The sequence below is a fragment of the Hyaena hyaena genome, unplaced genomic scaffold (genome assembly GCF_003009895.1).
Source record: "Hyaena hyaena isolate Hyena2069 unplaced genomic scaffold, ASM300989v1 scaffold_1181, whole genome shotgun sequence".
NCBI classification, from domain to species: Eukaryota; Metazoa; Chordata; class Mammalia; order Carnivora; family Hyaenidae; genus Hyaena; species Hyaena hyaena.
Window position 1 is genome coordinate 135,379 of NW_024081813.1, and position 24,688 is coordinate 160,066.

At 35.4% G+C, this 24,688-nt stretch overlaps 1 protein-coding gene across 5 annotated transcripts in view; it reads right to left on the minus strand.

Moving 5' to 3' along the window:
• ATRX (ATRX chromatin remodeler) overlaps positions 1–24,688 on the minus strand; it is a 326,901-nt gene that overhangs the window by 88,781 nt on the left and 213,432 nt on the right. For all 5 annotated transcript variants that reach the window (XM_039222723.1, XM_039222722.1, XM_039222721.1 and 2 more), the window contains 3 exons: positions 19,456–19,593; positions 17,471–17,646; positions 15,736–15,853 (listed from right to left, as the gene is read on the minus strand). In XM_039222723.1, coding sequence (XP_039078654.1) covers positions 15,736–15,853; positions 17,471–17,646; positions 19,456–19,593 — 432 coding nt within the window. The remainder of the gene's footprint in view (positions 1–15,735; positions 15,854–17,470; positions 17,647–19,455; positions 19,594–24,688) is intronic.

The window sequence follows — 24,688 nt, forward strand, 5'->3', positions numbered from 1 at the left end:
TCCACAGTTTTAAATGATGCAAATTCACCAATAATTAGTAAATTTTGCCTCCATTCATGGCAAGAGAAAATTTAATCATATGAAACATTAACTCTGGTACTGATTACTTTGCCTTATAAGAGGTATTTCCACTATGTATGATAGAAATCACTCTATGAAAATGAGGTTATCTAATTTCTTGATATACAACTTACATAGCATTCCCTTATAATTTTATTTCCATAAGGTCAGTGATAGATACTCTTTCACACCCAATTTTAGTGTGTCTCCTCTATTTGTTACTTTGTAAGTACAGCTAAAAAGATATCAATTATGTTGATCTTTTCAAAGAACCAAATTTTGGTTTCAGTGATTATGTATGTTTTTCCTCCTTTATGTTTATTTCTGCTCTTCTCTGCACTCTTTCAACCTTTCTATTTGCTTTGGGTTTAGTTTGCTCTTTGGCTCCGTAAAGTAAAAGTTCGATGATAAATTTGAAATCTTTTTTAAAAATTATAGGCATTTACAGTTATAATTTCCCTCTTTAAGCCTGCTTTACCTGCATCCCATATTCAAGTACCTTGTTTTTGTGTTCATCCATTTCTAAATATTTTTTAATTTCCCTTGTGATTTTTCCTTTGATCTATTGGCTATTTGAAACTGTTATTTATATACATTTGTTAATGTTCTAACTTTCCTTCTGTTAATGTTTTGTAATCTCATTCCCATGTGGTTAAAAATATTTTGTGATTTTATCCTTTTATATTAATTGAAACTATTTTATAGTCTAAAATATGGTCTATCTTGGAATGTTCCATGTGTACTTGAGAGGAATGTGTACTGTGCTGCAGCTGGATGGAGTGTTTTACAGATATCTGTTAAAGTCTAGTTAGTTTACAGTGTTTTCCAAATCTTGTATTTCCTTGTTGATCTTCTACCTAGCTGTTCTATCACTGAATGCCTTACGAGTTTTTAAATTAATGTAAAGGAAAGAGGAATTTTTTTTTTAAAAAGGGTAATCTAAACTGTACTGTTTTATTCTCCAAGAAAGACTTAAAAGACAATTTTTGTTTTGTGGGGGAAAAACTATTCTTGCACATATCATAAATATCATCTATTATAGAGAACTTTTATTAAGACTTTTAGGCCTAACTAGCTAAAAGACAGAAAAAGGGAGGAATTGTTCATTACTTTTTTTAATGATGATTTTTGAGAGGGAGAGCATGCACACAAGCGGGGGAGGGGCAGAGACAGAGAGAGACACAGAATTTGAAGCAGGCTCCAGGCTCTGAGCTGTCAGCACAGAGCCCAACATGGGGCTCAAACTCATGAACTGCAAGATCATGACCTGAGCTGAAGTCGGATCCTTAAACAACTGAAACACCCAAGTGCCCCAAAAAGGAAGAAATTTTTAAAGGGAGAAATCTACCTAAAAAGGGAAAAAAGTTTCTTCTACCTACACTACTGATTTATATTAGAGTTGATATTCTCTTTGAGGGGAATGGGAACCACATAAAAAAGATATGCTATGTATCTATGCATCTGCTATGTACTGATCAATCTATGAGTCTATGTTTCTATCTATGATTCATCTGAGTATCCAACCATCTATGTACAGAATGATCTCCCTGAGAAGCAGACTCTGAGATGGGGATTAGCATGTAGGAAGTTTGTTAGGAAGAGTTCTCAGGATTTACACCTATAGGTGATGTGGTGACTAAGAACAGAGCAGCAGCTGATGCTGGGTTAGGAGGCAGTCATAACAAAAGCATCAATTTACTCCCCAGGGAGCTCTGAAGCTAAGCTGGTACTACAGAGCTATACTCAATGGGGGTGAGAGAGCCAGGTTTCTCAAGTCCCAATATCAACTAATTATAGGATGTAGGCTACCCTTAAGGAGGAGGCGTGGCCTTGGGCAAGGTAAAATACTTTGGGTAAGGGCAATTCTAGGAGAGGTTTAAGGTCTTCAGCTGTGACTTAGTCACATTCTTGGTGTGTAGTGGAACAGGCCCTTCAGTGCTGAAAGAGGGAGACACACAGTATGCGTATACCTGTTTTTAAAGTGTATACATATACTTCTTGCATTTGCATATGAAACTGCTTAAGTTAAATTTTGTTTACTTTTAAAATAGGATATAAATATAGAAGTTTAAATATAAAAAAAGATATGCTAATAAGCTAGCCAAATAAACATCCACAAAAATATGCTGTCTACTCAAAAAAGTACTGACAATTATTATTGAATCATTTTATCTTTAAAAAATTTTTTTCTGACTTCCAAATGACTTTATTTGGAAAACTTACCAAAATACGTTAGGTGAATACATAATAAATGAAGCAAGACAATCTTACTGAACCTCATTTACATCTATGGTTTTTACACGAGATGTTATCATGGGGTCTGTGGTAAACTAATAATGACCTCCCAAATGTATCTACATTCAAATCCTAGGTACCAGCCCTGCTGACTGTATTTATTTTATTTTTTTTGTGGTGTATTTTATTTTAGGGGTTTTTGGTCAAGTTTTTATTTAAATTCCAATTAGTTAACATACAATGTAATATCAAAAACAGGTGTAGAATTTAGTGATTCAACACTTCCAACAGTGGGTACTCATCATAACCAGTGCCATTCTTTTTTTTTCCCCATTTAGCAACAGCTGGCATTTATTTATTTATTTATTTAGAAATACGTATTCATGATTTTATTTTTTTTACAAATAGTTTATTGTCAAGTTGGTTTCCATATAACATCCAGTGCTCATCCCCACAAGTGCCCTCCTCCATGCCCATCTTCCCCCCACACACACCCATCAGTCCTCAGTTTGTTCAGCCCTGCTGACTTTAGCCCTATGATACTAATCTTGGACCTCCAACCTCCAGAACCATGGGAGAATAAACTTGTGTTGTTCTAAGCCAGCAACTTGGTGGTAATTTTCTACAGCAGCAAGGAAACCAATATAGCATCCTCGTGAAATGTTTATCAAACCGGGTGCACGTCAGAATCACCTGGGCAATTTGTTGTACAGATCCTTAAATTCTATTCCTACAAATTCTGATTTTCTAAATCTGTGATAAGGCAAAGAAATCTAAACTTTCTAAGAAGATTCTTAGATGCTTGTGCTGCAAACTAGGGTACAAGTCAAAAGAAGAAGGGTGGGGGAAAAGTCACTACTTCAATTAGTTTCCTAGGGCTGCTTGTAGCAAATCACCACAAACCCAAAATTTTAACACCACAGAAATATATTCCTTCATAGCTTGGGAAATTGTAAGTCCAAAATCTGTCCTGAACCAAAATCAAAGTGTCCACAGGGCCACACACATTCACCCTGGAAGCTCCAGGTGAGGATTTGTTCCTTGCCTCCTCAAGCATCTGGCAGTTGCTGGCTTTCCCTGACTTGCAGCACCATCAATCTTTGCCTCTGTGGTCACCACGTCTCCTCTTTTGTGTAGATCAAATCTCCCCCAGAATCTCTCCTAAAAGACATCTGCAACTGGAATTAGGACCCATTTGGACAATCCAGGACAATCCCCTCATCTCAAGAACCTTAGTTTAATCACCTCTGCAAAAATCCCTTTTCTTAAAAGGTAACACAGGTTCTAGGAATTAGGTAAGAGCTGGCCTCTCCAGGTGGTCATCATTCAGCCTACCCTACTGCTTTAAGTACCCATCAAGGTTATTCAAGGATGAAGACAGTAGAGCTGAAGCAAACTTTCCAAAAATACAACACTAAAAGCTTTTTAGAATCAATTCTCCCTTTGACTCTTTACAAATTACAATTATACTATTAAAAACCAGTCTTGCTGGAATATTTTGATGATCAATATAGCTATAATAAGCAGGGAATTAGAGATGATCATAAAAAAATACCAGGACTTTATCAATAAATTTTATACAGAGTTTCCCCAAGTCCTGAAAATCATTTCAAAGAATTTTCCACATAAATGATTAAAAAGTGCTGATTTAAAGTACCCTAGGAGTAGTTTGGCCACTAAGAATTTAGAAACACATTCTAGGATTTCCACTTTGCTTTACCACAAAATTCTTACTAATCAAATAATTCCTTTGTATTGTCTTAGAAATTTGATTTTTCCCCCAATGTTCCTTCAATTAACTGTTAGGAATCAAGGCCACTTTTAAACATAACAAAGATTTATGAAAGCCTGAAACCCAAGCAATAACTACCAAGAGTTACCCAGAAGAATTCTACATATAATGAACAATAAGTGAAAAGAATGCCTCATTTATATTAGTTATTCCACTGCCTCAATACATCAACACAAGCCCTATAACACTGACTTTAAGGAAATGGCTTTGATGCCTAAACATATGCTGTTACATCTGTTCAAGTCTAAATCTAAATCTTATAGTCACACCACCTTCTAATTAGCCATACAGGAGAAAAATCTCACAGTAAAACTACCAATCTTGAACTACCATGCAAAGACCACTAAAACTGGTTAACATTCTCTGGTGTATGCATATTTTATTTTGTAGAAAGTAGAAGAAACAAAGGAGTAACATTTTATGTACTATAGAGTTCCCAGTTCATATTATCAAATAGACCATCTTTAGCCCAAATTCCAACTAACTTTAAAGTTAAGAGGGCTTCAAGCACAAATTATAATATTAAGATATCTCAGACTAATAATATCCCTAGACCCCTAGCAGAAAAAAACCAGCAAATCCTTTCTGGAGTAACCAACCTTTATCCTGGGCCTCAAAAAATTTCCACATGTTAATACTCCAAGGGATATTAGGAACTTATGGTCAAAAATACTTAAGCACACATGGAAACAAGGCAGCATGCCTAAACTGACAGAAATGAGACAGATGAAAGAAATCTATAAGGATTTCAAAAACTGGAATAATGAGACATAGACCCTGACTGTTTACTGTATTTAAAGAAATGTTAAAGACAGGGGCACCTGGGTGGTAACACTCAGTTAAGCGTCCAATTCTTGGTTTTGACTCAGGTCATGATATCAGGATTCATGAGTTTGAGCCCCATGTCGGGCTCTGTACTGACGGTATGAAGTCTGCTTGGTATTCTTTCTCTCTCCCTCTATTTCTGTACCTCCTGTGCTCTCTCCCTCTCTCCCTCTCAAAATAAATAAATAAGCTTAAAAAAAAAAGAAGAAATGTTAAAGAAAATCTTGAAAATATATACAAGACACAGGAAATCATAAAGAATGAGCAATTAGCTGGAAGATAACTGAATAAAGCTTCTGTAGATAAAAAGTAAGCCACTGAGCTTAAGTTTTATTCAAATATAGTTCACATACAATTTACTACTACAATTCACTAGTGTACACAGAGGTATGCAACCATCACCAAAATCCAGATTTTAAAACATTTTCATCACCCTCAGAAGAAACACTGCATCCCTAAGCCATCATCCCCCAATTTCCTTATTTCTCTTACATCCCTAGGAAACCACTAACCTAGTTTGTCTCTATAGATATGCTACTCTGGACATTTCATATAAATGGAATCACACAACATGTGGTCATTTGTAACTGGCTTCTTTTACTTAAGTATATGTTTTCAAGGTTGATCTGTGTTGTAGCATCTATCAGCATTTTCTTCCTTTTCATTGCTGAATAATGTTCTATGATATGCATGTATCAAATCTCTTTATCCCTTCACAAGTTGATGGACATGTTCTACTTCTTAACTATTATGAATAATGCTGCTATGAATATTGGTGTATAAATCTTTTGTGTGCACAAGTGTTTTCCTTTCTATTGAGTAAAGAATTACACTTAGATGTGTAATTGCTGGGTTATATGGAAACTGTATACTGAACCTTGAAGGAATACCAAATTGTGCTCCACATTTAGTTTCACCATTTGACATTCCAGACCATCAACACACAGAGTTCCAATTCCTCCACATCCTTACCACTTGCTATTTTTTTTTATTTCTTGAATAATAACCATCCTAGTGAGAAATAAAATTAATCTCACTGTGGCTTTGATTTCATTTCCCTGAAAACTTGTTATACTGAACATCATTTAGAGCAGTGGATCTCAAGCTGAGGATACATCAAAATGACCTGTAAGGCTTATAAAAATTTAAGTGCCTGAGCCCTACTCCAGATGCACTTGATTAGTCTCTAAAGGATGACACTTGGACCTATGCAATTTTATACACAAAGCATATTTATTCTTTTCCTTTTAGAAGAGTACAATTCAGTGGTATTAAGTATAATCACAATGTTGTGTAACTATCACCACTCTAGATTTCTAAAACTTTTTCATCATCCTGGAAGTAAATTCTGTACCCATTAAAAATAACTCTGTACTTCCATATTCCCCAAACACTGGTAACTACTACCCACTGCCTTAGAATCTGACTATTCTAGGTACGTCTAAGGGAATCAAACAGCATTTGTCTTATGTGTCTAGCTTATTCTTTGGGGTTCATTAATATTGTAACGTGTCACATTTCCTTTTTTTTAAATTTATTTGAGAGAGAGAGAGAGAGAGAGAGAGAGAATCCCAAAGAGGCTCCACACTGTCAGTGCAGAGCCCCATGCATGGCTCAAAGCTCATAAACCATGAGATCACGACCTGAGCTGAAACCAAGAGTCAGATGCTTAACCAACTGAGCCACTCAGGCACCCCAGCATTTCTTTTCTTCTTAAGACTGAATGTCCCTTGGAGCGCCTGGCAGGCTCAGTCGGTTATGCGTCCCACTACAGCTCAGGTCATGATCTCACGGTTCGTGGGTTCAAGACCCACATCGGGCTCTGTACTGGCAGCTAGCTCAGAGCCTGGAGCCTGCTTCAGATTCTGTGTCTCCCTCTCTCTCTTACCCTCCCCTGCTCATGCTGTCTCTCTCTCTCTCAGAAATAAATAAAACATTAAAAAAATACTTTCTAAAAAAAAAGACTGAATATCCAATTGTACACACACACACAGGAAAATTAAGAGGGCTTTAATTTCTTTGAAATTCATTAAGTCGGTTTCTTATGACTTAATTCTGTAAATATTAAATTTATTATAAGTTATCACTACTAAAATTAACACCAAACTATTGCTAGAATAAAAAGCAAAATATAAGTGAATGTCTTAAATCCAAGTACAATCTAAAAAGACTCAAATATAGAAACAGAAATTTTGGAATGTGTAACAGAAAAATAACAAACATTGTAAATGCGAGTGAGATAGGTGGGTGGTAGGTTTGTAGTAAGAATCAAGATAGAGTAGCCTATAAAAGAAACCATTTGGCCTTTTATGCACATTTTTCTCAAAGGAGCTATTAACTCAGTTTATTCTACATTAAGGAAAAGAAAACATCACATTTAGTAGGATGGAACCCCAGACAGTTTCATAACTAAAATATTCATGACACCAAATGAAAATTTGACAATCATACTGTTCAGAGTTTAAAAGCTTTTAATTAATTAGTACTTTAGATATTTACTATCAATTAAAGTCACAAAGAACGAGGACCCCTTAATTCTTAAATATTACAATACCCTCCAAAGAGTGCACTTTAAGATCTATATATAAAATCCATTAACATTTTGCTATTGATTATTAAAAACAACTGATTCTCTAACACGTGAAAACACGGTACCTGCCATTTTCTCTAAGATAAAACAAAATTTTAAAAGGAAAAAATATTAAATTAAGTGACCAAATTTACTACCTGTTATTACTCAGATATGAATGAAAGATAAGTCTGGATCATCCCTCTCTTTAACTACATAGTAGCTGTCTCACGGGAATGACATTTGGTTACTTATGTCTCCAATTTTTGTCATTCAAAACATGATGGTACAATAAACCTAACAGTTTCTCGCAGATAAATAAAAATGTATGTTTTCTTAGAGTGATTTTCAGGGCATGTGGGTGGCTCAGTCTATTAAACAGCCAAATTCAGCTCAGGTCATACTCCTGAGGTCTGAGTTCAATCCCTATGCCTTGCTCTGTGCTGACAGCTCAGGGCCTAGAGCCTGCTTCGGGTTCTGTGTCTCTTCTCTCTGCCCCTCCCCAACTCGTGCTCTGTTTCTCAAAAATGAATACATGTTAAAAATATTTTTTAATTAAAACAAGTGATTTCCTATCAAAAGTCAATAAAAATCTGTTTTTATATATAGCACAAAAGCACTTCTGTAAAACACTAACATTCAATTCCTATTTTCTCCAAAGCAAAATAATTCCTGAGGACCATCATCCTTATTCTGTTCTCTAAAAATGTCCTCCTGTTAAAATATTAAAATAAAATAAAATTCACTGCTATTATGAAGAGTATCACTTTAACTGCTGACTTGAAGCATCATTTTAATATATGTGTACATACTTCCAACTTCTATTATTTTTTGATCAATTATTTTATTCACAATGGCTAATGGGTACTTTCTACCTGTATTGCCCGCACAAACCTAACATATCACTTGGCAAAAGTTACCAGAATGAAATGACTAACAAGTAAGAAGCCTCACTCTAGACCAAACAGAGGCTCTTAGACTTTCTGACTGCTCATATCACTTCCAATTTCGCTTCCTCCCTGCCCTGTCATTTCTCTGTTTATATATGCTCTTCCATCAGCAGAGCATACACACGGCTCTTTATTTATAGCTGGGAATTCTGGTTTTATGCCTTTAGACTGTCCAATGTCTACTGGGTTTTCTTTCCCTTTTCTTCTTTTCTCTTTTTTAGGTATTTTTATTTTTATTATTTGTCTTCCCTCCTTCCACTTTTTATTCCCCATCATTTTTCTCTTTTTCGTTTTCCCTTTCGGTTTCCATGTTTGTTAGATTTGTCTGTGCGTTTCTGTGCCTTGGTTCCCTATGTGTTTGTATGTTTTCTTTTCCAGGGGTAACTGAAGAAACAAGTCAAAGTACACATGGTGGAGATTCCCAAATACCACTACGAGTAGGGAAATAAAATAACCAAGGTCTCAACAAGAGACACCAAGAGACACCATTCAAAGAACACTTTCTGAATGGAAAGGCCCTGGACAGTCAAAGAGCCTTCTTTGGTACAGCAGCACTCACAGGTGCAGAGTGCATAACAAGCTTTCAGCTAACAAAAGAAAGAAAGCTAACCAAAATGACGTAATGGAAGAACTCTCCTCCAAAGAAATTCCAGGAAGAATTGACAGCTAAAGAACTGCTCAAAACAGATATAAACAACATAACTGAACAAGAATTTAGAACAATAGTCATAAAATTAATCGCTGGGCTTGAAAAAGACATGGAAGACATCAGAGAAATGACTGCTACAAAGACTATGGAGCTGAAAAATACTTCTGATGAATTCAAAATGCTATAAATGAGATGCAAAATAAAATGGAGGCATCCAATGCACGGACTGAAGAGGCAGAAAGGAGAATAAGTGATTTAGAGGATGTAGTTATAGGAAAAGAAGAAGCTGAGAAAAAAAGAGATAAACTAATATAGGAACACGAAAGGAGAGTTCAAGAGCTCAGCGATATCAAACAGAATAATATCCATATCATAGGAATTCCAGAAGAGGAAGAGAGAAGGAAAGGCAGTGAGAGTCCTTGAACAAATTACAGCAGAGAACTTCCCCAATCTGGAGAAGGAAACAGATATTGAAATCCAAGAGGCACAGAGATCTCCCCTTAGATGTAACGTGAATCGATCTTCTGCACGAAATACGAAAGTGAAACTGGCAAAGTATAAGGGCAAAGAGAGAATTCTGAAAGCAGCTAGGGAGAAAAGGGCCCTAACATACAAAGGGAAACGTATCAGAGTGGTTACAGACCTATCTACTGGAACTTGGCAGGCCAGAAAGAGATGGCAGGAAATATTCAATGTGATGAACAGAAAAATATGCAGCCAAGAACCCTCTATCCAGTAAACCTGTCATTCAGAATAGAAGGAGAGGCATACTCTATGAGGGAAATGTTGCAAAGAACACAAGATGCCAGATACACCACCACAAGCATGAATCCCACAAAAGACACGATGACTATAAACCCATATTTTTCAATAATAACACTGAATGTAAATGGGCTAAATGTCCCAAACAAAAGATATAGGGTAGCAGAATGAATAAAAAACGAAATCTGTCCATTAGCTGTCTACTAGAAACTCATTTTAGATGGGAGGACACCTTCAGATTGAAAGTAAGAGGATGGAAAAATATCGATCATGCTACTGGAAGTCAAAAGAAAGCTAGAGTAGCTATACTTATATCAGACAAACTGGACTTTAATGTAAAGACAGTAACAAGGGATGACGAAGGGCATTATATAATAATTACAGGGTCTTTCCACCAGGAAGTGCTAACAATTATAAATATCTATGCACCAAATATGGGAGCACCTAAATATTTAAAACAATTAATCACAAACAGAAACACTCTTATCGATAAGAATGTGCTAATAGCAGGGAACTTTAATACTCCGCTTACAGCAATGGATAGCTCAACCAGACAGAAAATCACTAAAGAAACAATGGACTTGAAGGACACATTGGACCAGATGGATCTGACGGATATATTTAGAACTTTACATCCTGAGGACAGGGAATTTACTTTCTTCTCAAGTGCGCATGGCACATTCTCCAAGATAGATCACATACTGGGACATAAAGCAGCCCTCAATAAATATACAAGAATTGAGATCATACCATGCACACTTTCAGATCACAATGCTATGAAACTTGAAATCAATCACAGGAAGAAGTCTGGAAAACCTCCAAAAACATGGAGGTAAAAGAACACCCTACTAAAGAATGAATGGGCCAATCAGGCAATGAGAGAAGAAATTTAAAAATATATGGAAACAAATGAAAACGAAAATACAACAATCCAAACTCTATGCGATGTGGCAAAGGCAGTCCTAAGAGGAAAGTACATTGCGCTCCAGTCCTATTTTAAGAAATTAGAAAAAGCACAAGTGCAAAATCTAAGAGCGCACCTAAAGGAAGTAGAGGGAGAGCAACAGGAGCACCTCAAACCCAGTAGGAGAAGAGAAATAATACACCAAAGAGAGGCCTGGTTTTGCTCTGTGAACAGACACAACCTTGGGCACACAGTCACACATACACACATACACATGAGTTTATGGATGGTAAAATTAATAACTATTCATTGCACTTTTTAAAAGCCCATAAAAAAGAATAACATAATCTAAAAGACCTCATAATGAAAACACCCATAATGAAAACGCAATTGCTATTAAGCATTTTGGTGTATTATAGGCATTTGTGTATATTTTTATTATAATGTTGGGAACATAATACATGCTCTGCCTTGCACTTTGCTTTTTTTTTTTTTTTTTTTGCCGCTTATTATTGTGGTTCAATTTTTAAAAAAATACACTGGACTCTTATATATTTTCTCTTCTGTATTTACTCAATAATAACTCTCCAGAAATAAAAGGCATTATGCAAATATACTGTATCTTTTTTTCACCAATTTGTTCCTTAGTTTATTTTGACAATTTAGTGTTTTTTAAATTAGATATAATTTGAGCTTTTACAAAATAGCAATCCTATGTTACTCAAATGCACAATTGAAAAAAAATGACATGGTAAAATTACTAAGAACATTCTTCAGAAAACAAATCTCTTTAGAGAAAAGATAAAATAAACTAAGCAGGAGGAGACACGATGGCGGAGAAGTAGGGACCTCCGTTTATTTCACTCACCTCCATCTTTCAAATGGAGATGACCTGTAGCCATAGGAACCCTTAACGAATCCAGGAGTTTGGGAGGAAAAGGAGACAGAGTCCGCTGAGAAAACTTTATAGCATGAGTGCGAACTAGGGAAGATTAAAAACGGTCGGGGACCGGAGACATGGAGGGAGCTCCCTTTGCAGGGTGCCGTGGTGCATCGAAGGGAAAAGAAAAGAGTGGCTGAAATTGCTCAATCAGGACTTTCAGATTCTGTGTTTCCCACTCTCTCTGACCCTGCCCTGCTCATGCTGTCTCTCTCTCTCTCTCTCTTTCTCTGAGAAATAAATAAAACATTAAAAAAAATAATTTTTGAAACTGCTCAAGAAACTGTCCCTGTCCCTGGAGAAGGGAAAAACCTTGGCTGGGGACACAGAGGTATCCAATTTCCAGCTTTCCAGCTGACCTTGAGCAGGATGCACTGGTCCCAGGTGACTCTGGGAGAAACCGCTCCTCTGCTCACCAGCTCGAACTGGTGGGGAAGCTCTTGTGACTAGGCTCAATTCCCAGTGGGGAGGCAAACGGCTTGAAACTGCTCGGAGGGACTCGGCCTGCAGATTTAGATTTCGGGCAGTATCAATACGGCACAGGGACTAAGATCTGAAAATGAGGCATGGCTTGGGACATAGAGCAATGCCCACCTTGGGTACACTCAAGTCACAGGGAGATGGGACCCAAATGAGTGAGTTGCAACACTTGGCTTGAGAGAGGAAGGGAGTACTGCCATTTTTGTCCCCACAACCATCAAAGCGGGCCCTCAGGGAGCAGCCCTCTGGACACAGTGGAGGCTAAGAACCGCCTACACCAAACCATGCCCATCCACCCCAGAGAGCTGTTTTTTTTTTTTTTTTTTTTTTCTTAAACCAGAGCCCAGGGCAAGACCAACATGGAAGCACTGCTGTGATTAATTCTAGATCAATACTTTTTATTCAGATGTATTTTCCCCTGTCTCATTCATATACCTCCCCTCTGCTGGACAGGGCAACCTGGTCACTGGTTTGCTTAAATAGTCACACTTATTCCATTCTCCAGAAGTATATTCCACACCTGCACCGCTACCTTTCTCTCTCTCTCTCTATGGAGTAATCAGACTATACAGTTTTTCTAAGTAACATTATCTTTGTTTCTTTCTCCTCACCTCTTACTATATTCTCCTCTCTCTCTCTAAATTAAGCCTCTCAGTATCTCTGCCTGGTCATTTCTCTTCAAATTTCACTTCTTCCCCACACTGTCATTTCTCTCTTTGTATATGAACTTCCATCAGCCATGCATACACCAGGCTCTTTATTTGTAGCTGGGAATTCTGTTATTTTGCTTTTAGACTGTCCTTTGTCTTTTGGGTATTTTTCTTTGCTCTTTTCCTCTTCTTTATTTTTTATTTATTTTATTTTTATTTTTTTGTTTTTCCTCCCATCTCTTTTCTTTGTTTCATTTTCTTTTCCCATTCGGTTTGTGTGTTTGTTGAATTTGTGCATTTGTGTGCCGTTGTTCCCTATGTGTTTGTTTATATATCCAGGGCTACCCGAAGAAACAAGCCAAAATACACATGGTGGAGAGTCACAAACACCACTACAAGTAGGGAAATAAAATAACCAAAGTCTCAACAAGAGAGACCAAGAGACACCATTCAAAGAACACTTCCTGAATGGACAGACCCTAGACAGTCAAAGAGGCTTCTTTAATACTAGCCGCACCTGCAGGGGCATTGTGTATAATAAGCTTTTAAAACTAACAAGAACCAGAAAGCTAACCAAAATGACGACACGGAAGAACTCTTCTCTAAAGAAATTCCAAGAAGAAATGACAGCTAAAGAACTGATTGAAACAGATATAAGCAACATAACTGAACACGAATTTAGAACAATAGTCATAAAATTAATTGCTGGGCTTGAAAAAGGCATGGAAGACATCAGAGAAACTATTGTGACAAAGACTATGGAGCTTAAAAATAGTTGTGATGAATTAGAAAATGCTATTAATGAGATGCATAATAAAATGAAGGCGGCCAATGCACAGCATGAAGAGGCAGAGAGAAGAATAGATGAATTAGAAGACACAATTATAGAAAAAGAGGATGCCATGAAAAAGAGGGATCAATTGAACCAGGTGCACAAAAGGAAGATGCGAGAACTGAGTGATACAATCAAACGGAACAATATCAGTGTCATAGAAAATCCAGAAGAAGAAGAGAGAAAGGGGCTGAAGAGGTACTTGAACAAATTATAGCAGAGAACTTTCCAAATTAGAGAAGGAAACATACACTGAAATCCAAGAGGCACAGAGAACTCCCCTCAGATGTAACTCGAATCAATCTTCTGCACGACGTATCATAGTGCCACTGATAAAATAGCAGGATAAAGAGAGAATTCTGAAAGCAGCTAGGGTTAAAAGGGTCCTAACATACAAAGGGAAACCTATCAGAGTGGTCACAAACCTATCTACTGAAACTTGTCAGGCCAGAAAGGAATAGCAGATCTTCAATGTGATAAACAGAAAAAATATGCAGCCAGGAATCCTCTATCGAGCAAGCCTGTCATTCAGAATTGAAAGAGAGATAAAGGTTTCCCAAATAAACAATAATTGAAGGAATTCATCACCATTAAACCAGCCCTACAAGAAAGTCTAAGGAGGACTCTATGAGGGAAATGTTGCAAAGAAAACAAGGTATCAGAGACACCACCATAAGCATGAATCCTACAGAGAACACAATGACTCTAAACCCTTATTTTTCTTTTTTCTTTTTCTTTTTTTTTGAGCAGCAGGTAGAAGTTTATTAAAGGGTATAAGATCAGAAAGGAAGAATGGGAGGAAAGCTCTCTTTATAGAAATGGGGCATTTGAATGTGAATGCCCGCCTACTACAGGTCAGGGACTTTGTTTGATAAGGTTTGGGGCAGCTCTAGTAAACCCGTATTTTTCAATAATAACACTGAATGTGTAAATGGACTAAATGCTCCAATCAAAAGACTTTGGGTAGCAAAATGGATAAAAAAAAATCCATCTACTTGCTGTCTACAAGAAACTCATTTTAGGCTGGAGGACACCTTCAACTTGAAAGTGAGGGGATGGAAAAATATCTATCATGCTACTGGAAATCAAAAGAAAGCTAGGGTAGCCATACTTACATCAGACAAACTGGACTTTAAAGGTAAGGCAGTAACAAGAGATGAAGAAGGGCATTATATCATAATTACAGGGTCTATCCATGAGGAACAGCTAACAAGTATAAATGTCTACCATCCGAATTCAGAAGCACCCAAATACATAAAATAATTAATGACAAACAGAAACAGTCTTATTGATAAGAATGTGCTGATTGCAGGGGACACTAATACTCTACTTACAGTAATGGATAGATCAACTAGACAGAGAATTACTAAAGAAACAATGGACCTGAATGACACATTGGACCAGATGGATCTGACAGATATATTTAGAACTCTACATCACGAGACTATGGAATTCCCATTCTTCTTGAGTGTGCATGGCACATTCTCCAAGACAGATCACATAATGAGTGATAAAGTATAAAATAAATATAAAATAAATATAAAAGAATTGAGACCATACTGTGTGCACTTTCAGGTCACAATGCTATGAAACTTCAAATCAATCACAGGAAGAAGTCTAGAAAACCTCCAAAAACATGGAGGTTAAAGGACACCCTACTAAAGAATGAATGGGCCAATCAGTGGTTTATCTATACAATGGAATACTACATGGTAATGAGAAAGAATGAAATCTGGTCATGTGTAGCAATGTGGATGGAACTTGAGGGTGTTATGATGAGTGAAATAAGTCAGGCAGAGAAGGACAGATACCATTATGTTTGCACGTATAGGAGGATTAGGAGGAACTTAAAGGAGGACCATGGGTCAGAAGAATGGGAAAAATAGTTGGGGAGAGGGAGGGAGGCAAACCATGAGAGACTCGAATGCTGAGAAGAAACTGAAGGCTGATGGGGGTGGGGGAGAGGGGAAGGGGGAAGATGGGCATGGAGGAGGGCACTTGTGGGGATGAGCACTGGGTGTTATATGGAAACAACTTGACAATAAACTATTTAAGACAAAAATAAATAAACTGAGCATATTTGTTACCTGTTAAGTGATCCAAGTAGTACTGATAGAGTTTGCACTGAATAGGAGTCATTCTCACAGCTAACACATATTCATGTTTGGGAGGCAAGAACTTTGTTAATGCTGTATAATCTTTTCTCTGTAACAAGAAGAGAATGAAAATTATAATAAATATATGACAGGAATTGACTGTTCAAAGAATTATCATTGGTTTTAACGAAAAGATATGTGTAAGTAGGTACCAAACATTTAAGAAAACCTTTGCTTTTTTTTTAATCAATATCAGAAAATTTATTTAGAATACTGTTTGAGGAGATAAATGCTATAACTTGATCCAGGTAATAATTACACTGATGTATGCATTTAAGAAAACATTTTCTCAAACATATTTACCCTCTGTAATCTCACAATGATCATCACATGATTATAAGTTATTATACTTCATATGACTATACAATATGATGCACTGGTTAAAAGAGACTGCAACATACCAGGCAGGTTTTAAATTGAGATGTTCATATTACCAACTGAGTAATTTATGTTTTCAAATGGTTTCCTCTATATAGAAAAAAGAAAGAAAAAAAATTGGGGAGGGGATATAGTAGGCAGTGTTAGGAAAAAGACTTGCTTTACTGCAACACACCAGGCAGGTTTTAAATTTAAGTGGTCATATTACCAACTGAGTAATTTATGTTTTCAAATGGTTTCCTCTATATAGAAAAAAGAAAGAAAAAAAGCGGGGAGGGTCTATAGTACGCAGTGTTAGGAAAAAGACTTGCTTTATCATACACTAAAAGCCATGAAATCAAAATCTGATGCAGTCTAGGTTGTCCTTTGGGCCGTATGCCAGAGAATATCACACACCTCTATTAGAACTGGTCACCCAGCTGAGAAATCAAGCCATGTATAAGCACCCTTAAAACCATTTAATTATAAGAACAAGAAATAATGAACACTAATGTGCTAGATACAAATGATTACCTAAACCAGGAAAATATTGCCTAGGTAATAGCAGCAAGACAGAAACCGAGGACTTGCTAGTACCTGTGGCTAACCTGAACAAACAGAATGACTAACTTATATGATAGTAGAATATCCAGCCAAAAAAAAAAAAACAAGAATATCCAGCCAGAAGCTAATTTTTTACATCTTTGTGGCTATGATTAATATCTAGTGTCTGAAGAAAAAGTGCAGACCGTACGATCTCCTAACTACTGGCCAAACTCTATATTCTTATCAATAGAGGTTCACTAAATATCTGTATGTAAACACTACTAACCCATTTAGCTTATTTTATGACTTAAAAGTAATAAAATTGTTTCTTCAGGATTATGTTAAAAATGGCTCCTCTCATGATTCATAATTGCTTTTCCTACAACTATGTCAAGTAAGTGAGGTTCAAGCCACTATACTATAAAATTAAGGCGAGCACAGGAATTTCTTAATCATAATAGCTGTGTTTCTTTTCACACTCCCTATTTAAAGATGAGAAATCTAAACATTAACATATTAAAATATGAAGCTATACACTTGGCAAATGAATTAATCAATTATGTTCTAAACCTCACAATGGAACCCTTTTTTTGAAAGTTCAATGTTTCAAAAACTTTTCAAGACAATGCAAGGAGATTTAACTATAAAACAATATACTGAAAAAAGAGGAAAGAAAACATAAAACAAAGTTTAAATTCAGAAAACATTTGGAATTGTAATCTAAGAAAGCAATAATATTTTATTATATTAAACATATTTGTACCTGAACACATCCAGCTAACATCTCATAGAGAATGTGAGCACGCTTTTTCATCACTCTGACATCTACCATAGTAGAATCTGCACACTGACCATTTTGGATTGGATTTATAAATCGATTCCTGAACTCCTTAATGGATCCCAGCAAATTTTCCTTGATAAAGTTAACCATGCAATGATCTAAGAAAGAAGACATTAGTTCACCAACAATAATAATAGCTAAAAGGGACTCAGATAAACCCTCTGATAAAATGTTCATGTCAAAAATACATGCCATGGAAGCATTAGAATTAAGCTAAAAAGAAAGAACAGCAAATGGAGTATAGACTAAACATTGGTTATAAGTTGGTTCTGGAACTGGATTTCCAAACCAGATGAGAAATTCAAATAAAACCATTCCCACATTCTAGACATGAATGTTTAAGAAAAAACCACCGAGGAACATTTTATTCTACCTCCGTGTAGTGTATAATAGATATGGAGTATGAAACAAGTATTCTATAATTCTAACCATGATTACAAGAGTATCTAGTGAAAAAATACATATATTGAATCAAAACAATAAAATCAAGTAATAAGCCACTGTATCAAACTTTGTATTAACTGTTCTAGTTACAGAAGCTCTTAACAGAGTTATCAGTTGCCCTATACTATATAGGACCACAGTGTGAAATAGCATTTTTTTCAACATTTCAATATAAATTAGCAGTTATTACATCAAAATTGATTAGGTACAACATCCAAAGACCTGTCTTAGAAAATTCTAAGAATATGTAATTATATATTAAAAGATAGAACATATTCTCATTATAGCATAGCCCTTAAAAAGTCTTGAATAATATGGGCACCTGGGTGGCTTAGTCAGTTAAGCATCTGACTTTGGCTCAGGTCATGGTCTCATGGTTTGCGAGTTGGATTCCCACATCGTATGAGCACAAACCATGCTTCAGGTGAACACGAGCCCCACTTCTCTGTCTCTGTCTCTCCCTCTCTCTGCCCCTTGCTCACTTGTTCTCCCCCCACTCCCCAAAAAACCCCTAAAACTAAAAAGTCATGGATAATATTGAGAATTGAGTTAAATTCAATCAAGAACTAGAAATGAACTCTACATGCAGTGTCACTAAAAGCAAAGTTCCATGGGAGTAAAAAATACTTCTTTGTGAATTTCATTGGCAAACACCACTGGTTTGCTTTCTTCACTGTATCATAATACTCTTCTAACTAATGTTTTATTGTTTTTACAATGAGAAGTAGCATTTCTACAAATGAAGTAACGGAAAAGGGGAAAACTGGAACAGATAAAAAACAAAGATAAAATATAGGTTAAAGTAAAATAATGACCACTATTACAAATAATAGAAAATAGTTAAGTTACTAAGGGAATGGAAATAACATAAAAATAATAAAAAGCTATTACAACAGATTACAAACAGGAAATTTCAATTTGTTATTTGCTGAATATAACTCCTGTTCCTTCAGGTATTATCACAAATATAAAATGGGGGAAATTAACAAGTCATCTGGGTTCACATCATCTGTCCTCAATCTGAACAAATTCTATGCTGACACAGATTCGACAGCTCTCCTCCCATTTCCACATTCCTAAAACATTCACCCTTAGCATTTCTTTTCTATTTCCTACAGACCCTCCCCCTAAATTATAGTTTGTTACAATAGCTCCTGAATAGTCACCAATGCATTTGTACTTTTCAAGTAATCATTAAGACTTCTGATAATTTTTATAGATTTCAAATTCCATGTTTAGATTTGAACATTCAAAATGGCATACCTTTTGACTGTGGTTTACCATTCATATTTATAATGCATTCCACTTGAAATGTACGGTATTCTTTCACAGAAAACTACTATGGACCTATGTAGATCATGGTCACAAACTATACTAGACAGAAGAAAACCAAATGGCAAATTGGCAAAAATATATGTGAGGCAATGCCAATACTCTACATATAACTGCAGATATTAACTCACACTCAATTAGGTTATTTTGAAGTGGTGTTCCTGTTAAAATAATCCTCCTCCTTGACCGTATAGAATTCATAGCTTTTGAAACAGCAGATGCTTCATTTTTCAGAATATGACCTTCATCACAAACAACAAAGTCAGGGCCTATAAAAATGTATAAAAAAACAACATTTAAAACTGAAAATGTAATCCATTAAGTAAATAAGTTAATTCTTTAAAGTGTTGCTCTTGTGGGAAGATAAAAAAACAACATCCTCATAAAAATAGTCATATTTTATCTGCTGCTATATTTGGTCTATTGTAATGTAGCACTAACTAGTATTAATTAATTATATCCCAACAGTAGAGTATTAAAGTACTACTACAAATGTTATTTAAGATTCTCTGAATAAGAATACAAAAAAAAAAAATAATCAAGAGTGAAAAGTTCCCCCAACATATTTAAGGTATTTGAAAAAACAAAATCTATTAATAATTGGAAAACAGTAGCTAAAGATATATTATAGCACTAGCATATCAAGTTAACACAACTGCTTAAGACTAAGCAATTTACATATATATACGTGAAAAGATAAATTTCAAAAGTTACATTTTAAGAAATACTGTATAAATCAATTGACTATGCAGTATCTCCCATTTAACTTATTCCAAATAACTAATAACTTTGCATGGGGAAAATTTAATTGATAAAGGACAGCTAAATTGAATTTTATATGGCTATGGGATGGGGGAGAACACTTTCCAAGCTATAAAAGACCTTACAGCTGAGAGTGACCTTACAGCTGAGGGTGACTTTTTCAAAGGAAATACATACACTTTCATAACATATTATTGCTTTCTAAAGTATTGTTTACACACAATTTGCTTGCTGGTTAACACAGATATGACTCTAAGTATTTGATTTCAACAAAAGCAGTTGTCAAATTAGTCCCCATCTGTTAGGCGTTAGAGAAAATTCATCTTCTACATGATTTCAAAAGTAAACGTTTCAGTATGATTGATCAAATAATACAATTATTATTCTGTATTCAGATGGGGCTACACAAATAGTAAAACATTTAAAAATTACTAATATACTTTCTAAAAACAAAAATCTATACCTAGCTTTGTGTTTAAAGACTACATATTGGGGGTTTTTTGAATCCTAAAAAGTTTTCAAGAAAGAAAAATTGTGTTTTACACAAGTGACTTAAATGATTTTCACCACCTAATATTCAGTGTCATGAGGGTATGCTAAAACAGGTACTCCCATACAATCTTTGTGAGAGTCTAAATTACCATCAGACATTTTGGAAGACAACTTACAGTATTTATTAAAATATAAAATAGTGTATCTTCTGACCCATATTTCAATTTCTGGGAATTTATCCTAAAGATATACTTTAACAAGTATCCAAAAATAAATAAAAATATTCTCTGAATCATTGCTTGTTATGGTGGAAAATTGAAAACAACCTAAAGGCTTGTCAAACGGTGTTAATACAACTATGATTTAATGGAATGTTGCGGAACTAAAATTAATGATACAGCTTTCTTTGTACTAACCTAGAAAGACATGCCAAAATATATTAAAAAAAAAGACGCACTTTGCATAATGTATATTATGATACTATTAACAATCACCTCAAACAGAGTGATTTTATCTCTGTATACGTGTATGTAGCAAAGGACTCAACCTGCCCAAAGGCTAGGCCTTTACCTTCAGCAGCTTGGAGGTAATCTTTACATTTGGAATGTCCTGCCTGAGAAAATGGTCTTTGTTTACTTGGATGGCTTGGGACACACACCAGATAGTCTAAAGAGGTGAATTATAGAAGTAACAAGCCCTTTGGGCCATATGGCATCTTCTTGACCTTTAGAAGAGCTAAAGACTAGGATCACTAACATGGGTGGTCAAACATGTCTTTGTGACCTAGCACAAACTCTAAACACCAAGGCCTGGATAAGTACATTTGGTTAGCAACACTCTGTACGTACTCTTACACATCATTGCTGGGAGAAGTAACTGTGGTCTGCACATTTCCACTGACAGATCAGTAGGATTTCTCCTGGATGCCCTGTGCCTTTTTCTGATGTTGATTTTAATTTGTATCCTTTCACTGCAATAACCCATAACAGGAGTGTAACAGCTTTTCTGAGTTCTATGAGTCCTAGTGAATTACTGAACCTGAGAGTGGCCTTGGGCCTCTAAACACTGCAATATAAAAAACATGCCTGGAAAAAACCCCACACAATCTTCTTTAAAAATGGGCAGAGTCCCCAAAGAAGACATGCAAATGGGCAACAGGTACATGAAAAAGACCTCAACATTACTAATCACCAGGAAAATGCAAATCAAAACCACAATAAGTTTTCACCTCATACTTGTTAGAATGGCTATTTTCAAAAAAACGAGAGATAACAACTATTGGTGAGGATGTAGAGAATGTTGTGTACCATTGGTAAGAAGGTAAACTGGTGCAGGCACTATGAAGATTCCTCAAAAATTGAAAAGTATAATTACCATATGAACCAGATTTTTCTAATTCCGAGTATATATCCAAGGAAACAAAATCATTATCTCAAAGAGATAACTGCACTCCTATGTTCAGGCAAGACATGGAACCAACCTAAGTGTTCACTGACAGATGAAATTTTATTTTTTAATATATACCTTTTCCTTCTGTTTGTATTTTGCTTAGGAACATGTATTGCTTTTATAAATTTAACTTAAAAAGGACTATTTATTAGTGCAGCGATGGAAGGCAAGGGGGCCCTTTCCTTAGGGCTATCTGAGGGAATAAAAGTAGGAAGAAAGAATAAAAGCGAATACTTATGAATAACCCTGAATCAACAAAAAAGCTAAAAGATTTATTCATATTCTGTTTACTAAGATAGGAATGTACATAACATTCTAACATAAAAAAAGTTTTAAAATCTTAAGAAGTAAGCTTTAGGGGCATCTGGGTGGCTCAGTCGGTTAAGTATCCGACTCTTCATTTTGGCTCAGGTCATGATCTCACAGTTTGTGAGTTCAAGCCCCGCATCAGGCTCTGCACTGCTAGTGCAGAGCCTGCTTGAGATTCTCTGTCTCCCCCTCTCTCTGCCTAAGATTAATAATCCTGAATATCTATTTTCTGGAAAACCTCATTCCAATGACTATGAATGAAGTGGTAGGATATGAAAACAGCTATACTTAGAAGTCATTCTAGAGAAAATAAAGGAAGAATGCAGTCAAGCAGTTCTGAAAAGGGATATAGCAAGAGGCTAGAAGAAAAGTTCTTCTGCTCAAAAATCAAGCCTGACTCAAATAGTTCAGTACACCACGGAAATTTATCATTATTTTGTTTAATTATATAGTCAAGTCTATTTTATTTAAATCAAATAGTACCTTGAATTAATATTGTGTATGTTTGTATAAAGGACTGAAGTACTGATAACATGCTACAAAAAAAATAATAAAGCTTGAAAGCCTTATGCTAAGTGAAAGAAGTCAGATATAATATGATTTCACTTTTATAAAATGTCCAGAAATATTTTTATGAAATGTCCACAAAAGGCAAATCCACTGAGACAAAAAATACGCTGGTAGTTTCTAGGTCATAGGGCATTTGAAAGTGACTGCTAATGGGTATACAATTTCTTTTTGAGGTAAATGAAAATGCTGTGGGGTTCAGCAAAATAGTTGTGATAGTAACATAACACTGTAAATATACTAAATGCCACCGAATTGTACTTTAACATGGTTAAGTGGTTATTTTGTTATGTGTATTTTTACCACAACAAACCCTAATCATTAAATTAAAATATGGGATGACGTACATTAATACTCAAACTACCACAATGAATAAATGCTCATCATGACTTAAAGTAACTGTGCTATGAATTAAACAACAAAAAAAAACTAGTAATAAGGTTATAAACAGAAAACTCTATTCATTTTGTCAAAACCCATTAAATTCTACATTATAAAATATATACTTTCATGTATACAAATAATAAAACAAAGTAATTAATCTAAGTGATTTTAGAAAACAACATTTTAACTATAAATTATTCAACTATAGGCAAAAACAGTCATAAACACTGTACTATAGTGAGTAAATTTCTCACGGAGGTACATACAATTAACAACATATATAATGAGACTCAATAAATAAATAAACTGATGGCTGGTGGCTGGAGCCAAGATTCCCATAGTTGGAAAGACAAGTAACAGATTAACAAAGAAGGTGAAACTGAACCCTATTACACTGGATTAGAGTCAAAGACACAATTATAAAATCAAATTTGTCTCTATATACACACACATGGGATAGATTTGTGCACAGACATAGATTTGTACACGTATCACCTAGTTTTGTCTGCTTAGAGGACCTAGAAGCAATGATACTCCAGTAGCAACAAACACTATTAAGCACCAGATATTGGTTTGTAAACACTATTTCTCAATAAAAGAAACCATAGCACATTACTGAAATGGTTAATTCTGGGGTCAGGGGCAGAGACAATATAACATGAGCCTGGAGTACCTTATTACCAGAAAGCAATGAAGTGCCTAAAACAACAACAACAACAAGAATGCAATTATCAAAGGGACACATGAACTAATCTACGAATGGGAAAGAACTCCCAACGGCCAAATAATAACAATTTGAACAGCAAAATAAATAAACTATAGCATTAATTTATAGTCTAACATATAAACTAATAATAGATTATTAGTCTATACTGCTGTAGATCAATGAGTGATTATATAAATAAGAAAGGACAAATCTTTCTTAAAGAAAAATACTAAATTTTATATGTAGATACTGGCCACTAAGGAAGACAGGGCTTAATTCCAGCCTTCCCCTAACTTGGGTAAGCTAGACTTTGTGACTAACTTCTAAAGAATAGGGACAGGTAAGAATAGCACATCCAGTAATGTCATGTTGTTCTAATGTACCCCTGATATGATGTGATGAGAAGGGTGTTTCACCTCTGGTAAATTTTTTCAAAAACCTATAACTCTAGTCTAATTATATAAGAAAAACAACAAAGACACATTAGTAAACATTTCATAGGGTACTTGCACAGTACTTAAAACTAATGAGATAAAGAAAAATAAAGACTGAGAAATTTTCATAGACTAGACAAAACTGTGAAGACAGGACAATTAAATGCAATGTGGTATACCCTAGATCAGATCCTGGAATAAACTACAAACATGAAAAATGGTGAAATTCAAATATAGTTCTGACAAATCTACTGGCAATAA